Here is a 19932-nt window from a genome sequence, read left to right on the forward strand (position 1 = left end):
TGATTGTGCTATCTTAGAACAACCATCCAGAGTTTACATTTAAAAGTGTCCCTTCGCCACACACCACTAATTTTCAGATGATGATCAAAGTTTGTTCTATAATCAAAAAGGAACACTTTGTTATTGAATGTCTGACAAAACGCAGATGACAGGCAATCAATATTTGTCTTCTAAGTACGGGTGTAACAAAAAAAACCCCGATTCTAATCAGAAAATCGGTCTTGATTTGAAGAACCAAATCATATCATTACATTTATAATAATAATAATAATAACAATACATTTTATTTATAAGCGCCTTTCAAGACACCCAAGGACACTTTACAATAACAAAAAACACAGAACAATGCGGGTTGAGCAGCGGCAACCAAAACGCGCCAGCGTTCACTCAACCCATTTAGATACGTATTGAATTGTCTTTTATGACAGATGTACAGTAGATAAAAATTGGTTTGACGTTGCTGATGATTTGTTCATACTTTGAATTTAATTAACATGGATAGTTTAGCTTTCGATACCATTTACGTGTTGTTGCATATTACAGTTTTTTTCTCAGTTGCTTTGGTACATTTCTCATATCAGAATTTACTTTCTCAAAACTACAGTACTTATTTTTTACATTTTACAATTTTCACATCATTGTGTCACTTATGCACTCATAAAAACAGTTTCTCATTTATTTGAACAAGTTACAAATGTTTTGCTACATCCACGAAAATCATTTTGTACAATCCTGTTTATTCTGACATTATCAACTGCTTATGTCGCGTTGATCAAAATGTATTATAGAATGCTGTAAAAAAATTGATATTTGGGTTTTCTGAATAAATGCAATAACGTTTACAGAGAACGGCTTTTGATGAATGGCTTTTAATTCAGTATATGTACATCAGTTTGGCTACAGCAGAAATAAGGACAGTGACTGGAGACGGAAAAGCTAAAAAGCCTCTCCTTCCAACTGCTTTCTCGTGCCTTTATTTTTAGGAAAGTACCTGTTGTATGAGTTAAAAGTTTGTCAAAACACATAACAATGAGAGCACTACAGTTTCTTCAGCGAATTCGTAATAAGAGCCAAAACAAAATCAGCTAATTAAATTATATTCACAAATTGATGTTGGAATGGCTAAATTCCGAATACATACACAAAGCAGGAAAAGAAACGCGTGTTCAAAGAACACATCCAATATGGCAGTATATTCAACGTATGTAAGACTGGTCAAAGCACCATATCTATTCTTACTTCCTCCCCATTGTCACGAAGTTAACAAGCTTCGACTGCAAGTTAGCAAAGGAAAGTAGTATTTAAACTTCCGTCAAAATATTTATGTTTCCAGAACAAACCATCAATCGTAAGGGCTCCCTATTTAACAATGTACATTGACGTATAGTATATTTTATTTTGAAAATAGGATTGACCAGAACTTCCTAACTTGACAATGATGTGATCATTACCAAATGCACGCATTCCCCCTGGCCTGTAACGACAGTATCCCATTAATAGAATCCGTTTCACTCTTTGTATGTGACCGGATGAATCTTTTGAGGGGGAGGAGTCGTGGATATAGGGTTGAGTAACGCTCAGTAATTCATTCTCATCAACTCAGCATCGGGCGGCGAACTCGTGAGTGGCGAATCGATCATGAGTGACGAAAAAACGAGCGGTTTGTTAACCTCGATTGGACAAGTAACCGTCGGAAAGACGGATGTGGCGAGACCCACATGGAGCGGGCGGATGGAGTTCATTCTGGCCACGGTGGGCTATGCGGTCGGGCTTGGCAATGTCTGGAGGTTCCCCTACCTGTGCTACAGTAGCGGTGGAGGTACATAATGCCTGATGATATAATTTCTCCATACATCGACAAGCTTTTGCACACTGATGAGACGAATTCGTGACAACTATATTTTGTTTTTCTTTTGTATTTTCTTCAAACTAAATTATAATAAAATAAAATAATGTATATATAATTGCCTGATAAAGCTACAACGAGGACGTGTTTCGTAATAACGTGTGCTTCACTCAGTTATCTAAATCCATTTGAGTTTTTAAGGCAGGAGTTTCTTCACACTCTCCAAATTTCACCCTAAATTTAGGGCACAAGTTTTAATTTACAGATTGGTGAGGTACAAAATGACACGAGAGTGGACTCAAAACATGGAACCCATAATTTATTTATTTTATTTTAGTTATTGTAAAAAAAATCGTTTTGTCTCTTGCTCAGTCTGTCAATATTCATACATTTTGCTGTAAAACACACTTTAAAGTTCTGCTACTGCTCTATGAACCACCGAATGTTTTAGTTCTTGAATAATTGAAGCTATGTGTGGCCGCTTGAGAAATAGTCTGAGTTTGTCTGGGGTGGTGCCCTAGTACAACATTTCATCTCCTCTTTTTCTTAAAATTGGCTGTTCATGTCACCAACCTTTCACTTCACGGCAGGTTTTGGAAAAGACATAACTAGGTCTGGGCCACAGGATATCTTTCCAAAAAATAACCACAATGTCCTTGCGTCAACCAGGGCAAAACTTTCCAGTGTTTTCGCCGGTAAAAAGGCCTATCAGGGTTTATTATAACTTACATTTTGATTAGCTAAAAGACAGGATCTTATGTCATCGATTTTACTTCTGGTGTGGTCTACAGCAGGGGTCCCCAACCCCTGGGCCGCGGACCGGTACCCGTCCGTCGCTCATTTGGTACTGGGCGGCACAGAAAGGATGAAGGACTTACCGTACATTACTTGCATTTTATTAATTTCGAAATCTGAAAGATGTTATATTTTGAAAAGTTAGCAGATTCTCTGTAACATCCGTCTACGGTGTGTTACTCTTGACGCAGATCAAGGAGCGCTTTTTCTTTTTTGAGTTCTTGATTGCATCGTTTCTCCACCAGGGTCCAGTCTTAAATTTTCATAGTTTCAGTTAAAAGTGGAGCCACGGAATCAAATGTTCATTTAAAATTGCTGGTACAATGATCAACTATAAAATAACAACATGCAGGTAAAATGTCAGCAGGAGTGCTCTTGAAAATCTCGATAATCTCGTGTTTCCTCACCTTTCTCAACGGGGCCTCCTGATGATCAAAACTGGCGATGTGAAAATATGCACGCATAATCCATAACCTTCCACCTGGTGTCAAATAGGATTCACATACCGTAAATGTTCAAAAGAAAATGGCCCCATTGCAGCAAAAAACGTGGGGGCCATACTAACATTAAACTTTGATGTCAAGTAGCGGGTTTTGATATATAATCATGCAGGCCCCTGGGCTGTGAGTATGATACCCCTGCATGAAAGAAATGCTCATGGTGCATAAACACAGAAGGGGTCTGAGGTCGGCATACTTTTCAATGACTAAAGCCCAGAATTCAACGCAAACACGGCGACGCAGCATTTAGCTGTTATGTATCACGCAAATGGACTAAGCAGAAGTAAAGTCAGCTCCAAGTTTGATTGCTTTTAGATCCACAGAAACGTTGCTTCCCCCATACCGATGATTGAGCTGCTTAAAGGCATTTTAAAAGTCAATTTTCCAAAATCTTTTTATTGCACTATACATTCTTTCAATAATTTTAGAAAGCTACTCTTTCATCTCAAACTGCTTTAAACAACAAAGTGTATGAGGGAAAAGTGGTTAGGACTGCACGACTGTCCGTGTTTTATGTTATGTGTTGTGTTTATTATTTTACTTTATGTTAACTGTTTTGTTAAGCGCTTTGTTACAGCTGCTGCTGTTGTGTAAGCGCTATATAAATCAGGATGTATTGTATTGTGTTGTATTGTATTTCTTTATTCTGTTTTACAATGTTTTCATTTCTCTCGTTTGTAAATGCTTTTAAGAGCGTAAGTGGTATTATGTGTCATTAAGTCAACCTGCATTAAGTTAAATATTTTCACACAATACATAGAACTCATTCCTGACTGAAGCATCAGCCATAAAGACTATCTCTTCTTTCTATTTGCTCCAGGAGCTTTTTTGGTGCCCTATCTCATGATGGTATTCTTGTGTGGCATCCCGCTGCTTCTTATGGAGTTTGCGATTGGCCAGTTCACTCATCTAGGGCCAGTGCACGCCCTAGCCAAAGTCTGCCCTCTGTTAAAAGGTGAGTTATTTATTTGATTTCAGTCCTAGTGTTGTTTTTTTTCCCCCCTCAGATTTCTTATGACATGAACATTTTCCTCACTGTTAAAATCCATCCAGATATTTATGACACTGCTCATCCTGTGATCCCAATCCATTGCTGTTACCAAACAATGAGAACCTTGTTGGGAGGTGACATTGGGATTGGGTTGCACTAATTAAGTATCATGTTCAGGAGCTGACCAATGCTAAAGACCTGCTACTCATTTAATCTCAGCCCTTTGTTGAACTGATGTACTGTTCCCTTTGAATTTGGTCTACTCATTAATTCTGAGTCAGTGTGTTCGATGAGATAGTCTTCTGATCTGCAAAGTGTGTATGTCAACATTTGGCAAAGCATTCTTTTTGAGAAAAACCTGCATGTTTCAGTCACTACATTTACATGAGACTTATTAAAAAATGGAGCTATTTCATGACGTACATTTAAATGGGACATACTGTGAGAAAAATAGTTGCCAACGATGGGTTCCTTTTGTGCCTGTCAACACAACAAGTGTGAAAATAAACATCCAAGTCTTCCTCTGTCTAAAAATGTTTCGATGACCATGCCCTTAAGTACATCCACCCCACTGTGACAAAACAGTTGGGATAAATACCACAGTAAGCATCTCCAAGTTCTTCAGCCAATGACTTCGACTCGTAAATAGACCGAAGCTCTAGAGCGAAATAAGCACTTTGACATGATGACCTAAGCCCGCTTTCTTTCTCACACTCATGACTCTGCTTCCACTAGTAGAAGTCAGCAGCTGGACGAAAGCCAGGCTCGCCCAATTGTATGTGGGGCAGGATGAGATCTGGCTCACCACATGAAGCAGATCCATACCTTAAGCGGGCTTAAAATATGATGCAAAAAATGTATATCATTCTCGATCCGTCAATGGTAGTTTGATAAAAGCATGCCACGGTCATTTTATTAGGACATTTAGGAACTGTTTGATTAAAAAAAATAACTGTATGTCTCCTTTAAATCACAAAAGAAGGCAAAAAAACAGCTCCGAGAAATTTTGCACCAATTCTCTTCCCTGGTGTGAATCATTTGCGCCATTGAGTCAGTGATGTGCGGTGAGGTTCATCACTAATGAGGCGCTGGTTCCTCTGGGTTTCACCGTGCACTTTCACTTGCTCATCTGGCTGATCGGAAATACTAAATAATATGTCATTCATTCAATTTACTGCACCGTATTAGGCGGCCTGCTTCAATTAATGTGCGCGTAGTCGCTTGAAGCACTTATTGCACTGTGACTCTCGCAGCTGCCCACACGTCGCTGTATTTGAACAGGAAAAATGGCAATTCAGCGATTTTAATGTTTAACTCATTGACTTTATTGTATTGAAAAAGAATGTCAATGTAAAGCATGGATCAGAGAACTAAAATGGAAAATTATTAATCTAATCATTAGGTGTTTTTTTTTGTTTCTTTCTTTAATCTTCACATGCAAGGATGTTCCAATATGCTGTACTATACAAAATACAGCATGCCTTGCGGTACATTAGGTTATCATTCCATAATCGTTGTTTATAATAATGTTGTATTTAAATTAAAACTAGAGTATTATGTTGCATTGTTAAACTTTAATTTTTATAGTTTCCTTGAATTAAGTTCTTTTATTGAGATAACAAATTGTTCTATCATGTTGATGGATGAGAACTTGTTTGGCTAGTTATAATTTTCACAGAGGTTATTGACCTCAATTAGATTTCAGAAATAAAAGAATACACAGTATGGCCTTCAATGATAAATTGCGTGTGTGATGTGATTTGATGAAACACAATTTTACTATCGCAAAGACTGCGATCTGACTGGTCACTATATAGAGGGCGCAGTTCAGAACAGGCAAAGTTGTAAAACTGCCGCGCTAGCTTTCCGTGAGTTTTTCGTCTCACGAGACAATGAACGCGAGTATCTAAAATTCGTCTTTTTTTTTTAATGTGCTTATCACATTATTGAAAATGAAAGATGTCACAGTACATCAAAAACAGACATAACCTAAAGTTATCCTACACGTTAGCAGGTGAGAGGTTATTATCTGGAGTTCGTAAATGTTATTTTTTGACACGTTTTATTTATCTAATGGTCTATATGATAAGTGCAGTGTTTAAGAAGTGCAGTCAACCTTTACATATCATGTTTCATAACCTGAAGCGATATGTAGGAAGCCATCTGTGTGACAGAATTATCATACTTGCCAAACTTCCATGTGAAAGTATTTAGTAAGTTTTGAGATGAATTGTTTGTTGAAAAATATATTCGAAAAGGACATTGAAAAAAAAAATCGGAAATGAAATCGCAGTTTTTTGGGGGGGAAATCGCAATTCGATTATTTACACAATCGTTCAGCCCTAATACAGTATGAGGTCATCATGTGCCAGATGCATAACAATATTGCACAATCAATCATCTCCCACATTTACAATGTTGTGAAACAGTGTTGCCAACTTCAACCATGCAGTAGTTTAGCCATCAACCAGCTGTCAAAAGTCTTTTCAATGATTCATGAATTATGCTGTCTTCATTGTTCTAACTGGATTTTCTCCATAGTTTCTCTTTAAAGACAGAGATTATCTACCCGATCAAAACATGGGCCCTTCACTTGTTTTAGCACTCCTTTCTCCCACGTTTATGCTCTGTGATAAACAGAGGCCAGAAATCAGGTAGTTTTTTTCTGTACACTCTTTTGAATGATTTTCACATGCAACTCTGTGCAATTTGCAATGTTGTTGACCCCCAATCAGTGATTTCAATGGAAATTGTTGAATCAGGACCCACGCTCCTGTCGAATGAATTGCAGCATGCCAGTGTTCCCACCTTTGCCACTTGGGGGATGTGTCTCCTTCCGGGCTAATAAAATGACAGAAAAAGAGAAGTGAAGCGTGGAAATTGTTGAATCAGGACCCACGCTCGTGTCGAATGAATTGCAGCATGCCAGTGTTCCCGCCTTTGCCACTTGGGGATGTGTCTCCTTACGGGCTAATAAAATGACAGAAAAAGAGAAGTGAAGCAGCAACTGCTCCAAGCGGTTCTTTTTTGACAGTGATTTGGTTTGATGCACTGGTGGGGGAGTCCAGTCTGTATACTGCGTACTGGTTTTGTGGTAGGCAATCTGACGGGACAAAGAAAAAAAGGCGTCAGACAAGTTTATTGTATACGACAGTATTAATTCCGTAATTTCTGCACTGCTGCATTTCTCAGTGTCTCATGAGTTTATCCCCACAAGGCAAAATAATTGTGGCTTTGTTGTAACACGAGGATGTTAGCTGTTTAAGTAAGTCGTTATCCAAAACTTGCCAAACTGAAAAACCGTTTGATTGCAACACAGTCGATTAAAAAAATCGACACACCCCAACTTGCCAAGTTTTTTTTTTAAATTAATATAAACAGTGAGGCCAAGATAAATTTCTTTAGACCTTTTCCATCATTTAGTGTGACCTATAACCAAAACAAGAATACATTTAATCATTTTATAATGACATACATTAAGAGGAATTCAGCCACAACAAATGGTCTTAAATTGTTGACAGTTGGGGGTGGGGGTGAGGGTCACATTAGTTCATCAGAGATTACATAGAAAACTGTTCTTGTTGTTGGATTTGGAATTTTTTATGCAGGCATAGATAACCACTCATGGCATAACCGTTCTTTTTCACAGTCTGCAAAATAAATGAAGATCCCTATCATGCTTCAAAAAAACGTTGCTTCTCTGCAGGCCTGCGGAGAGAGGCGTTCTTGTCATGTGACTGCCAGGCTCGGTTTGATTTTTAAACCAGGAGTCAAGCCTTACTGGCGGTTATTTTATTTGGTGAAACCGAGCCGTGTGACATCACCCGAGGTGCAAGTCTCACTGTCGCACTAGGACAAATAGATGGCGTAAGCAGTAATAGATGGATACAAATAAAAAGTAACGAGTGGAATATAGCTCCATGTAATGGGGTAAATTAACACATCTCAGCAAAAATATTCACTGAGGAGGAGGAGTTCCCAAAGAGTTACCCAAGTCAAGGTTCCGCAGTAAGATAAGTGTTTCCTTGTAAGATAAGGCTGTCTTGCCACTCTAGCCTCGGCACAGACAAACAGCCACTACTTGCAATGTTACCTTTGGCCGCTTTGCAGTCTGCCTGCCCAGTTTGCTTTGAGTCATTTCAGCAATGTTAAGGGTCTGTCAAGGTCTTTGTAATGCGGTGCCATGTTTTCTCCACTTGATCAGACAAACAGCCACTACTTTCTTGCAATGTTACCTTTGGCCGCTTTGCAGTCTGCCTGCCCAGTTTGCTTTGAGTCATTTCAGCAATGTTAAGGGTCTGTCAAGGTCTTTGTAATGCGGTGCCATGTTTTCTCCACTTGATAGTGACTTTCTTCCATTTTCTCAGTATATTTAATGCTTCGAATCTTTTTTTTTTTTTAACTCTTCTGTAGACGGAAACCTTTGAACGACGAGATCCAAGTGATGCTGTGGAAGCTCAGTGCGGCGCATGGCTTGTGTTAGATCTGACTACAAAAAAGTCAAGAAAAGCATACTAGAACATCTGAACTTTATTTACCTCCAAGCCGAATGCCCGATTAAGAGAAGGATTGCTCACTTGCAACCACATTAGACCACTGTAGACTAAATTTCCCCAATGTGGGACGAATAAAGGATATCTTATCTTATTACCTTGAGATGGTTTAATTTTTTTTTTACAGTTGACATGCAAAGGTTACAGGTCACGCTCATGTTATGTCACATTTTGAAATAATTAAACTCGTTCTTGGCATGGGATTTTAACAGGGGTGTGTCGATTTTAGTTTTTTATTTTTCATATCCAGCGCACTTTACAGACTGAGACAAGTGGATGTTTGTCTTTCACTGAAAAGTTTTGTCAGGTGTTTCGATACTGTCTCGCACAGTGATGTCTGACGACTACTCTTTCATCGCAGGTGTTGGCCTTGCCACTGTGGTTATATCCTACGTCTTCTGCACCTACTACAATGTGCTCATGAGCTGGGCTCTTTTCTATTTGTTTCACTCCTTTGGAGCAACACCTCCTTGGAAGACTTGCAACAACAGCTGGAATGTCTTTGAGAACTGTTCCAGTGGTTTCCCCGGCAATGCCACAGATATGCAGTCGGCGAGTCAACAGTTCTTTGAGTGAGCAGCCTTAATTGCATTTTCATTTCACTTTTGATGGTTTGATCGTTACCGACAGTGCTTTACATTTTCCACATTTTGCAATGTCGCAGCCTTACTCCAAGATGGAATACATTCATTGTATTCTTCAAAATTCTACGCACAGTATCCCCAATTAACACCACAAAAGATGTTTCTGGGATTTTTTTTCAGTGCTGCAAATACATTACAAAAAAAAAAAAAACAACTAAGAAATCACATGTGCATAAAATATTCACGGCCTTTGCTTAGGCCAAACAAAAAAGATAGTGTGTTTCCGGTAACATGAAATTTCAGCATGGGGTCGGTAGGTCGGACAAAGTTTTTTTTTTAATCTTTTTTTTTTTTTTTTCCATCAAAACTGTAAACAAAATAACCATAAAACATAAAACAAGAAGACATTGAACCCGCCCCGCCCGTGGTGTTCATCAAAGAGTTCGCTGAATTTTTTCGATACATCAAAGGATGCTATTTTCTTAACATTACGGTGCGAGCTTGCGACTGTAACACAGAAAACGCGGTTTAAACTGTCGTCGGAGATCGCGGCCGCCGCCATGTTTCAATGTTGTTGACAGACGACAGGGCAAACGACGCACCCGCTCAACGTGAATATCACGAGAGTTTGCACCGACGTAAACCCGCTACACAAAAATGTAGAGGGTTGTTTGAAAAAAATGCCGACCGTGAAGTTTTTTTTCGACGTAGAAATTCTCGGTCGGTCGGGTTACCGGAAACACACTACTTTTTTTTTCTACGCCTTAGTACTTTTTTGATGCACCTTTATCAGTAGTTCAAGCCCCAAGTAAGACTTTTAGAATCCAATACCATAAGCTTGGCGCACCTATAGTATCTTTCAGCAGTCTTGCTTAATCATCTTTAAGGGAGGCGGTTTGGATGGGGTGTGTTGGTGCACAGCTGTTTGCCCGTCTTTCCTTAGATGTTCCGTTGCATTCGAGTCTCTGCTTGGTTGGATCACTCGAGGACATTCACTGAGTTGTCCTCAAGCCAGTCCTTTTTTTACCCTGGCAGTGTACTTACGTTCGCTGTCCTGCTGAAAGATGAACCTTTGCCCCAGCCTGAGGTCAAGTGCATGCGAGGTCTTCACCCAGAATATCACTGTACATGTTTGCATCCATCTTTCCCCCAGTCCTTTTATTTCCCACGATCTCCCAGTTTCTGCCCCTCAATATCATCCCCACAGCATGAAGCTGCTTCCCACCAGGCCTTACTGGCTAGGTGATAAGCGGTGCAAGGTTTACTCCCAGCATGGTGGGAGAATCTCTCTTGTTGCGGCAAAAATGGTTCTCCTTATGGAAGGATCTCCTCTTTCCACAGAGAAATGCCAAAGCCGTGACATAGCGACAATGCGTATCTTGACGGCGTCCTTTCTCCACCAGTCACCCGGTTTAAACAGGTGGCCAACTCACTAGAGCCCTGGTGGTTCTGAACTCCTGTGCGTGGATAATGAAGGCCATTGCGCTTCTCGGGACATTCAAAGCAGCAGGGTTTCTTTCGTACCCTTCTCCAAATCTCTGCCTTCACACAATGCTGTCTCTGAGCTCTTCAGATAATTCCAGTTGATTTCCTGTTTAGTGTTTGCTTGAACACACACTGTTAATTGTGAAACATTATAGACGGGCATGTGCCTTGGCAAATAATGTCATCCAGCTGAATGTATCACGGTTGGACAACACAGTAATAAAGGTGCAGAAACATCTCAAGCATCAAAGGATGGCCTGTGGAAACCGTATGCAGCACAGCTTCATGACCAAAAATGTGACAAAATCAGGAAAATGTAAAGCACTGTGCATTTTGCTTTCCACCTGTATGAAGTTACAAACATAAGCCACAACAAGAATGAACAAGCCCCCATTCTGCGCTCCCTAAACCAAAAAAATGTATGGCACGTTATAAAAAAAATGCCCCTCGTTTGTAAACTGACTCCTTTTGTCCTCTTTGGAGTGCAATAATCAGACTTTTGCCAAGACGACCATGCGAGTTGGTAGGACGGTTTACAGGGGCGGATGGAAATTACTGACTCGCTGTGGCGACCCCTGAATAGGGACGTGCCGAAAGGAGAAGAAGAAGAAGGAGTGCAATAATCAGCCTTCCGTGATATGTTCTTACTGTATGGAGTCCCCTGTTGTTATGGTACATGTTCATGAATTAATGAATCTTTTGTGTTTTTTATTTTTTTTATTTTGGATTTTCAGTCGCAGGCTTCTGGAGAAAACCAGTGGCATCGAAGATGTTGGTGGCTTTCAGTGGGAACTCTTTGGCTGTCTCTTACTTGCCTGGGGCTTTGTGTATTTATGCATTTTTAAAGGAGTCAAATCATCTGGCAAGGTCAGAACAGACAAGATAGATTTGTTGTTTTGTATTATTATGCTTGATGGAATGTTTATCTTGACAATTTATTCGCCCATTTGCATCAAAGTTCAAAGACACTGTATTCTCAGAACCGGCGAAGACTAAAAAAAATAAATAAATCTGAATTCCAAACATTTAAAACCTTTCTATAGATTTTCTTTTTTGATGCATGTCCTATTGATTCTCTCCTACAGGTTGTTTATTTCACTGCTACATTCCCATACTTCATCTTGTTCGCCCTGCTCATCAACAATATGCAGCTTCCCGGTGCCAAGGAGGGTGTCCTGTACTTCGTGACTCCTGTCTGGAACAAACTTTTTGAAGTCAAGGTGAAATCATCTGTAAATAAATGTATCTGTATCGTTAAATTGGTTTCAAATGTTTCGATTTTTAATTATTACAAGTGACTTTCGGCCTCTAATTTGGCTGTGCGGGATGAGTATGCATGTGCAAATCATTTTCCAAGAGGAACAAAATGGTGACGATAATCTCTGGCTGTAAAACGAATGGTCAGTGGGGATATAATTTCGCAATAATGTTTGGGAATAATGACATAGTGTGTGCAACAGAGTTGTGGGAGGAAAAAAAAGGTTGTCACTGTCGAGATGAGAGGATTTGACACACACACACACACACACACACACACACACTGGTGAAACAACTTCTTAATTACCAGTAATAATTCCTCATCTGTGTAACATACAAACAGTAATATTAATTAAAAAGAACAATTTAAAACATGTCTTTCCCAGGTTAATTAAGAGATGTGTACTGTTTTTGTTTATTCGTCTGCCTGTTTTGCATTGCCGCAGGTTTGGGTTAATGCAGCAGCCCAAGTGTTCAATTCCCTGGGAATTGCTTTTGGTTCCATGATTTCACTGGCAAGTTACAATAAGTTCAACAACAACATCATGAGGTAATATAAAAGGCATCTGTATTATGCCTGAGTCATGTTTTTCCTCAAATTATGTTCCTTTACTTGATGCTACTTCCCCATACAAAGGCTGGCTTTGTGTCATGTTTTTCCTCGAGTTGTACCTGTCTGGAACAAACTTTTTGAAGTCAAGGTGAAATCATCTGTAAATAAATGTATCTGTATCGTTAAATTGGTTTCAAATGTTTCGATTTTTAATTATTACAAGTGACTTTCGGCCTCTAATTTGGCTGTGCGGGATGAGTATGCATGTGCAAATCATTTTCCAAGAGGAACAAAATGGTGACGATAATCTCTGGCTGTAAAACGAATGGTCAGTGGGGATATAATTTCGCAATAATGTTTGGGAATAATGACATAGTGTGTGCAACAGAGTTGTGGGAGGAAAAAAAAGGTTGTCACTGTCGAGATGAGAGGATTTGACACACACACACACACACACACACACACACACACTGGTGAAACAACTTCTTAATTACCAGTAATAATTCCTCATCTGTGTAACATACAAACAGTAATATTAATTAAAAAGAACAATTTAAAACATGTCTTTCCCAGGTTAATTAAGAGATGTGTACTCTTTTTGTTTATTCGTCTGCCTGTTTTGCATTGCCGCAGGTTTGGGTTAATGCAGCAGCCCAAGTGTTCAATTCCCTGGGAATTGCTTTTGGTTCCATGATTTCACTGGCAAGTTACAATAAGTTCAACAACAACATCATGAGGTAATATAAAAGGCATCTGTATTATGCTTGAGTCATGTTTTTCCTCAAATTATGTTCCTTTACTTGATGCTACTTCCCCATACAAAGGCTGGCTTTGTGTCATGTTTTTCCTCGAGTTGTATGCCTTTACTTTCTGTTACTTCCCCTTATTAATGATATATTCTACGCTTGTTATTGAAGTACCATGTGTCTAGGGCAGTAATGTAGGGCAAAAAAAAATAAAAATACCTCCAGCAAGGCCAGTCCAAGGCTGTTTGTCTTTTGATACTTCAGACACACTTTTATTCAGACACAAACAATGGGATTACATTTTTCTTGTTCTTCTTTTCTTCCATCTTCTTCTCATTATTCTTCTTCTTATTTATTTTACCCCTCTTCTCTTTCAGAGATGTTTTGATTGTATCATTCATCAACTCCTTCACAAGCATTCTGGCTGGCTTTGTGATCTTCTCAGCTATTGGCTACATGGCACACACTCATAATCTCCCCGTGGACAACATATCAACAGACGGTAGGCAACTAGGAAACAGTTCTGAAAGCCATCGGCGCATACAAGTCAGATTTTGTGTCTCAAAAACTAATTTTCAATCTAGCTAGTACATCTGTAACTGCTCTTGAGATGATTCTGTCTAACATTGAATGCTTATGGTCCCCTCGATGGCATAAATCATTAAATGCCTTGCATTTGTATTTCTAATACAAATAACCAATATTCTGACTGTGATTTTTTTATTTTTATTTTTTTAAGGTCCCGGTCTTGTGTTTGTTGTGTACCCTGAAGCCCTCTCCACTATGCCGGCCTTTCAGCTGTGGGCTCCTCTCTTTTTCTTTATGCTGCTCTGTCTTGGTCTGGACAGCCAGGTAAACATCCCCACTTTTACAATGATAGTTTGTCTGCTAATTATGTTATTGGCCTGATAATTGGCCACTTAACAACTTCCACTTGATGCATTAGCATCACGGTAATAGCAGTTCCATTTATAGTTTAAATGAGGGATGTTATACTTTTCAACGGTCTTTTGATTTGTCATTAATTTCAAAGGCCCATAAATGACTCGAAAATGTTTGCAAGTTGATTGCATAATATTGTTATCACAGGACAATCCCCACCCCACTCCCCCACAAAGTAAGATAATGTTTCCTTTCTTCTGCAGTTTGCCACACTTGAGGTGGCTTTGACGTTCATAAAAGATGAATTTAGAACACAAATTCTGCACTTTCTCAAGAGGGAAGAGCTAGTGGCCCTGCTTGTCTGTGTTGTCTCCTTTCTTTTTGGACTTCCACATGTTACAAAGGTAATGCAGATGTGTTTGAACTATGCCATTTGTTCAATTTCTCATCTCTTCAGCTGCTACGCCACAAATGTATCACCAGTGATGATTTCTTTTCTTTTTTTTCCACAGGGTGGTATATATGTGTTTCAGTTGATGGACCACTACACTGCTGTGGTGTCCCTCATGTTCTTGGCTTTCTTCGAGGTTATTGCAGTCTGCTGGTTGTTTGGTAAGATCCTCATTTGATGTTGTGCCGTGTCTGTTAAATTGTAAGACTGTTGTGGGAGCCGCATTCACTGCCAAGCTGCCAGAACCAGTCGAGATGTTTTGGTTTGTGTTTTATCTAATAAGAACTTGTCATATTCCATTAGGGGTCGGCCGCATCTCGCATATGATTGAGAAGATGCTCGGAAAGCCTGCGAACATCTACTTTCGCGTGTGCTGGTTCCTTATCTGTCCTTTGCTGGTGCTGGTGAGGCTCTCTTTGAACATGATTACGTTCTTCTCTATCTATCTATCTATCTGTCTGTCTGTCGGTCGGTCGGTCCGTCCATCCGTCCGTCCGTCCGTCCGTCCGTCTGTCTTTCTAAAACTGCTCTGCCAGAAAAAGAAATATTTTGAGCCTTGATCGTGAATCACTTTTCAGCCACACATGAATGTGATGCTGTTGAAAAATGTTGGTGGCGATACCATAAGTGCACCCAAGAAAATAAGTTGGGTGCATCAATCCAAAAAGTTAGTTGTGAAGCCTGCATAAACATATACACACACATACGTACACGTTCATGTACAAATAGGGTGGAGGGATAGGGACCAGGCCGGACAGTGAATAGCGAAAATCCGTGTATAATTAATGCTCATTATAAATGCTCTGGAAAAAAAACCTAGTTCCCCCCAAAAAATTCTTGGATAAAATGGAAATAAACTTCTAATAGGCATTTTCCACGAAAAATGGGCATTGACCCAAACAAAACAACATCCATCCATCCACTATCCAAACCGCTTATCCACACTAGGGTCACGGGTGTGCTGGAGCCTATCCCAGCTGTCTTCGGGCAGTAGGCGGGGAACACGCTGAACAGGTTGCCAGCCAATCGCAGGGCACACAGAGACGAACAACCATTTACAATCACAGGAAGGCCAGAGCACAGATTCAAACTCTGGACCTCTGTACAAAAAAAAAAAGCCAAAATATTGCGAATAGGTGACTCCAAGAATACTGAACTGTGAGTAAGCAGTGGTCCACCGCATGCATATAAAAACAAAACAAGCATGATCGCCTGCACCGTACACCTAACTTGATGTTTTCCTTTTGTAGTGCATACTGGTCTCCAGCATCATCCAGTACACTCCTGTTCAGTATGGGACATATAAGTACCCATTGTGGGCTGAAGTGGTGGGCTGGGGCGTCTCACTGGTCTCTCTGATCTGGATTCCCATTGGAGCCATTCATGAGATCTATAACAACAAAGGCTCTTTTCTCTCGGTGAGTATAGGATGGATGTATGGGATCATGACTGTGCAAAAAACTTTGTGCCTTTATTTGGCTGTTCTCTCTGACTGTTGTCTCTTTTCAGTGCAAGCACGCCTGCTAAACTCACTCTGTAACCCTTTCACTGATACTAAAACGTTATTTTCAACAGCCCATGCACATTTACATGTTCATTTGATGTTTTGTGTTCAGTTTTGTTTTTATCCTCTATAAATCCTCATTCACCATAATGGGATTTTATTTTCCTATACTCTAGTATTCGTTTACTTGCTTACATCAGCTTTATTCACATGGGATTTTATGATTTCCTATACTGTAGTATTCGTTTACTTGCTTACATCAGCTTTATTCATACATCGATGTCCCAAACAATGAGACCCACAAGGTCATATCCAGTTTAGTCTACTGTATGAAGAGCTGTTCTGTACACAGAACATCATGTGCCAAGATAAGAATTTGAAGGTTGTAACTTCACTGGGTCTGGATAGAATGTTGTCTTTGGACCAGAACAGTATTTCACGAGCGCAGTAGTTTTTTGTTATGGTTTGCTCCTCACAACAACAGACAGTCATTTCTTACAAAATGATTTCTCCACTGCACAAAGTCCACCGCATTTAGCAAGCCAAGCCATTCAGTCTAATATGAGCCCGATCAGGAAGTGAGCCTTTACAAATGTAATCATTCTCAGGTTTGATGTTATTTTATATTTTTGTATTAATTTAAAAATATGTTTGTTAGAGTAGTTGTAATTTGCAGTGGTGTAGAACTGCACTGCATCACATCAGGCTCTTTCTAATATTTATTTGATGACATGAGAGGGGGCAATAAATAGTTGTATAAATACATCTTTATCTAGCAATGCATTTGAAATAAATCTTTGTGGAAGCATCGCCGATGGGACAAGAAAGAACCCATGCAATTTGTTTTGGATTTTTGCAGTGGGGCATTTCATTTTGCTTTTCCTTACTTTGACTGCATTTACAGTACATGCGGTCAATAAAACTTTTAAAACCTGAATGTCATGGAAACGTGCAAAAACCCAAGTATGCTCATATTCGTGTTTTTAAAAATCCGAAAAAGACCCCTGGGTTTTTCAATCTGAATATTTAGTCACATAAATGTGTGACAGAATAGAGGGGTTTGAGGTTTTCTACATTTCCCACAATGCATTGGCGGCTGTCATACTGAAAGGCAAACGCCACTAACTAAGCGTCTTTTTCATTGATCATGCCATGTACGTGTGTCTTTGTTGGCTGTAATAGTCGGTGGGCGGGGGGCTGTTGCTTCCCGTATCCTCGTTTATAGTTATCGTACAAGAAGTGAAATATGCAAAATGGTAAATGGTCATTTCTCAATTTGAAAAAAACGGCTGGCATCGAATGAATTCAGTTCATTTGCCTCCTACATCGCAGCACTGGAAAATTGACTTCGGATGACTAGTACCATATGATGTTCGATTGTGCACAGACTAATTGCACAAGACTGATATAGGTCACGCTGGGCAGTACTTTCCTTCGCGTCAGCAATCCAGTCTTGCTGTTGAAGTTTTATTAAGATCCAAATCTCCAATCAAATGCAGTCCGCGCACTCGCCTGCCTGTCTAAAGTCCCCGCGCACTTCATCGCTACGGCACAAATTTTTTAACACAAGTATTGGACTGGACTTCCTGTGTGGCATTTGCATGATCTCCATGTCCTTGCATGGGTTTCTTCAGGTGCTTCTTCCACGTTAAAAAAATGCATGTTAGCCTAATTGAAGACCCAACGTTGTCCTATGGGCTGATGAGGGCTACGATGAGGGCTCTATTGTTCATAAGTGTGATATTGTTTGTCTATGTCATTTATGTGTTCTGTAAAAGTGTTCTACAGCTGTTGCGAAAGCACTATATAAATAAAGTTGAGTATTAGTTGCGCTGAGATTTGCTGGCTATTATTTCCGTGTGTAGCCCACTTCTTGCCCAAAGTCAGCGGGGCTAGGCTGCAATTGACCCATAATGCGAACAAGCGGTATAGATGTGGGTCCTTTGAATGTTGTGGCTGGCTGGGGAGTGTGTACTGTGAGTGTTTAAGCTGCAGCCGCATTTTAAGTATTGGTTTTATATCTTCCCCTTTCTTCTTTTTAGAGACTGAAAACAGCTGTGACTACCACAGTAGAGATGGCTGTTGATGATCCTCTACCTGAAAAACAAAAACTTGGCAGCTCGGTGGCGGAAACAGCAAGAGAACACATTGACACAGTACTTTGAGGGGTATGGTATTTTATTTTTTATTTTTATTTTTTATTTTTATTTTTTGTATAATGGGGAAAAAATTAACTGAGACAGAATCTCAGTATACTGTGCATAAAATAAATCTATTTTATTGCAGTTGGAAATAAACCATTACAGTTTTTAATTTGACACTTGAAATGTCCAGACATATCAAACTGTCAGAGCCCTTGTTTTTAAATCCAAAGTGTCTTACTGAGCCTAATAGAAAGTGAGTGCTTGTGAATGCAGATGTTTTTTTTTGCATTTGATTTTCATAACTTTGCATTTCTGGCAATCCATTCACATACTTTGCCTGGCACATCTAAACGGGAATTCACATCAGCGCTAAATCAAAATCATTAAATCATCAAAATCTGATTATACTCTTAATGTGTGCAATGGGCTGCACATATACGGTATATGTCCTATACCTGAAAGCCAAACTGCAAGTCACAGTTGAACATAAATTTGCCTTAAAATCTTTTATATTTTTATTTTTTTGACGGGTTGGGTGGAGGGTGGCTGAATTACATGTGTTGCTATGTGTACAATCATATAATCTAAAATGACACATGCACAGGCTTTTACAGCTAATATAATTTATTTGAACACATGGACTCAAAACTAAATGAATGTACATGCTGAAAAGCTTTAAACAGATTATAAAAATTCAAATGACATAGCTTTGTTTCACAAAAATTATGAATGTATTTAATGGATTTTTTTAAATTCCATGCCTTTCTGTAATGTTAATGCATTTTTTTTTATTTCACTTTTCTATGACAAATCAGTCAACTTGTCATATATAAGCACTGTTTTTTTCCAAAATGAAAACAATGAACCCAAGATAGATTATTGCAAAGCTTTTCCCTCTGTACAACTCAATTGACAAAAGAAAAAAAAAACCTTTTAGAGAGGAAAAATAAAAATCTTAGATGTTGTGCTTGTGTGAGTGTGCACAGCCCGTGAACTAACCTAATAAACTAATAGCTGGGGTGTTTCTGTTTTCAGGAACAATCAGTTACATTTAAACACGTTACATGGGAATCAGCACTCATTCGTCACTCTTTAAAGTGCCCCCGATTAACCCCAAATAACGTTCAGATGTTGTAGTACAGGGTTTTCCCGATATTTTAGTAACAACTTAAACGCAAGCCATTGTCCCCAGAGACCTTCCACAACGTTAGTATCAGTTCAGGAGGCCATGAAATACCATGAAACACAGTAAGTGGTTATTATCGAGTGGAGAAAATATGGTGCGACGGAAACCAAGGACCGGATAGGATGAAAACTGGACAGGGAGCCTGCAAAATGTCGATAACAAGTGAAGGAACTCCACGAATTTCCGCCAGACGCTGGTTGTTTAGCATGTAGAACCAAAATCCCCTTATATCTTATTATTTATGTGTCTTGGCAATGATGTATGGTGACAAGACAGACGTGTCAAAAAAAAAAAAAAACGCCCACAAACACATACTTGGAAGTCTTCCACATGCATGTGAAAAAACGTGTTATGGTGTGATGAAACTTTTCATCCAGAAACTCTGCTCATCACCGCAAGAACATCACCGTGAGCACCAAACCTTCAGATATCTGCTGAAAAGCAAAAACATGTCA

At 39.4% G+C, this 19932-nt stretch overlaps 1 protein-coding gene across 1 annotated transcript; it reads left to right on the top strand.

Annotated features, from left to right (window-relative positions):
* The first annotated feature begins 1459 nt into the window (after positions 1-1459).
* LOC109511568 (sodium- and chloride-dependent GABA transporter ine) lies at positions 1460-18343 on the top strand. The gene is made up of 13 exons (XM_019862726.1): positions 1460-1819; positions 3962-4096; positions 9047-9257; positions 11489-11621; positions 11840-11974; positions 12458-12561; positions 13688-13812; positions 14050-14162; positions 14456-14596; positions 14705-14804; positions 14947-15047; positions 15894-16061; positions 18190-18343. The coding sequence occupies exons 1-13, from the start codon at positions 1639-1641 to the stop codon at positions 18310-18312; spliced, it is 1770 nt and encodes a 589-aa protein (XP_019718285.1). The 5' UTR covers positions 1460-1638; the 3' UTR covers positions 18313-18343.
* The last annotated feature ends 1589 nt before the right edge of the window (positions 18344-19932 follow it).

This window comes from Hippocampus comes, unplaced genomic scaffold (assembly GCF_001891065.2).
Source record: "Hippocampus comes isolate QL1 unplaced genomic scaffold, H_comes_QL1_v1.1 scaffold147, whole genome shotgun sequence".
In the NCBI taxonomy this organism is placed as follows: domain Eukaryota; kingdom Metazoa; phylum Chordata; class Actinopteri; order Syngnathiformes; family Syngnathidae; genus Hippocampus; species Hippocampus comes.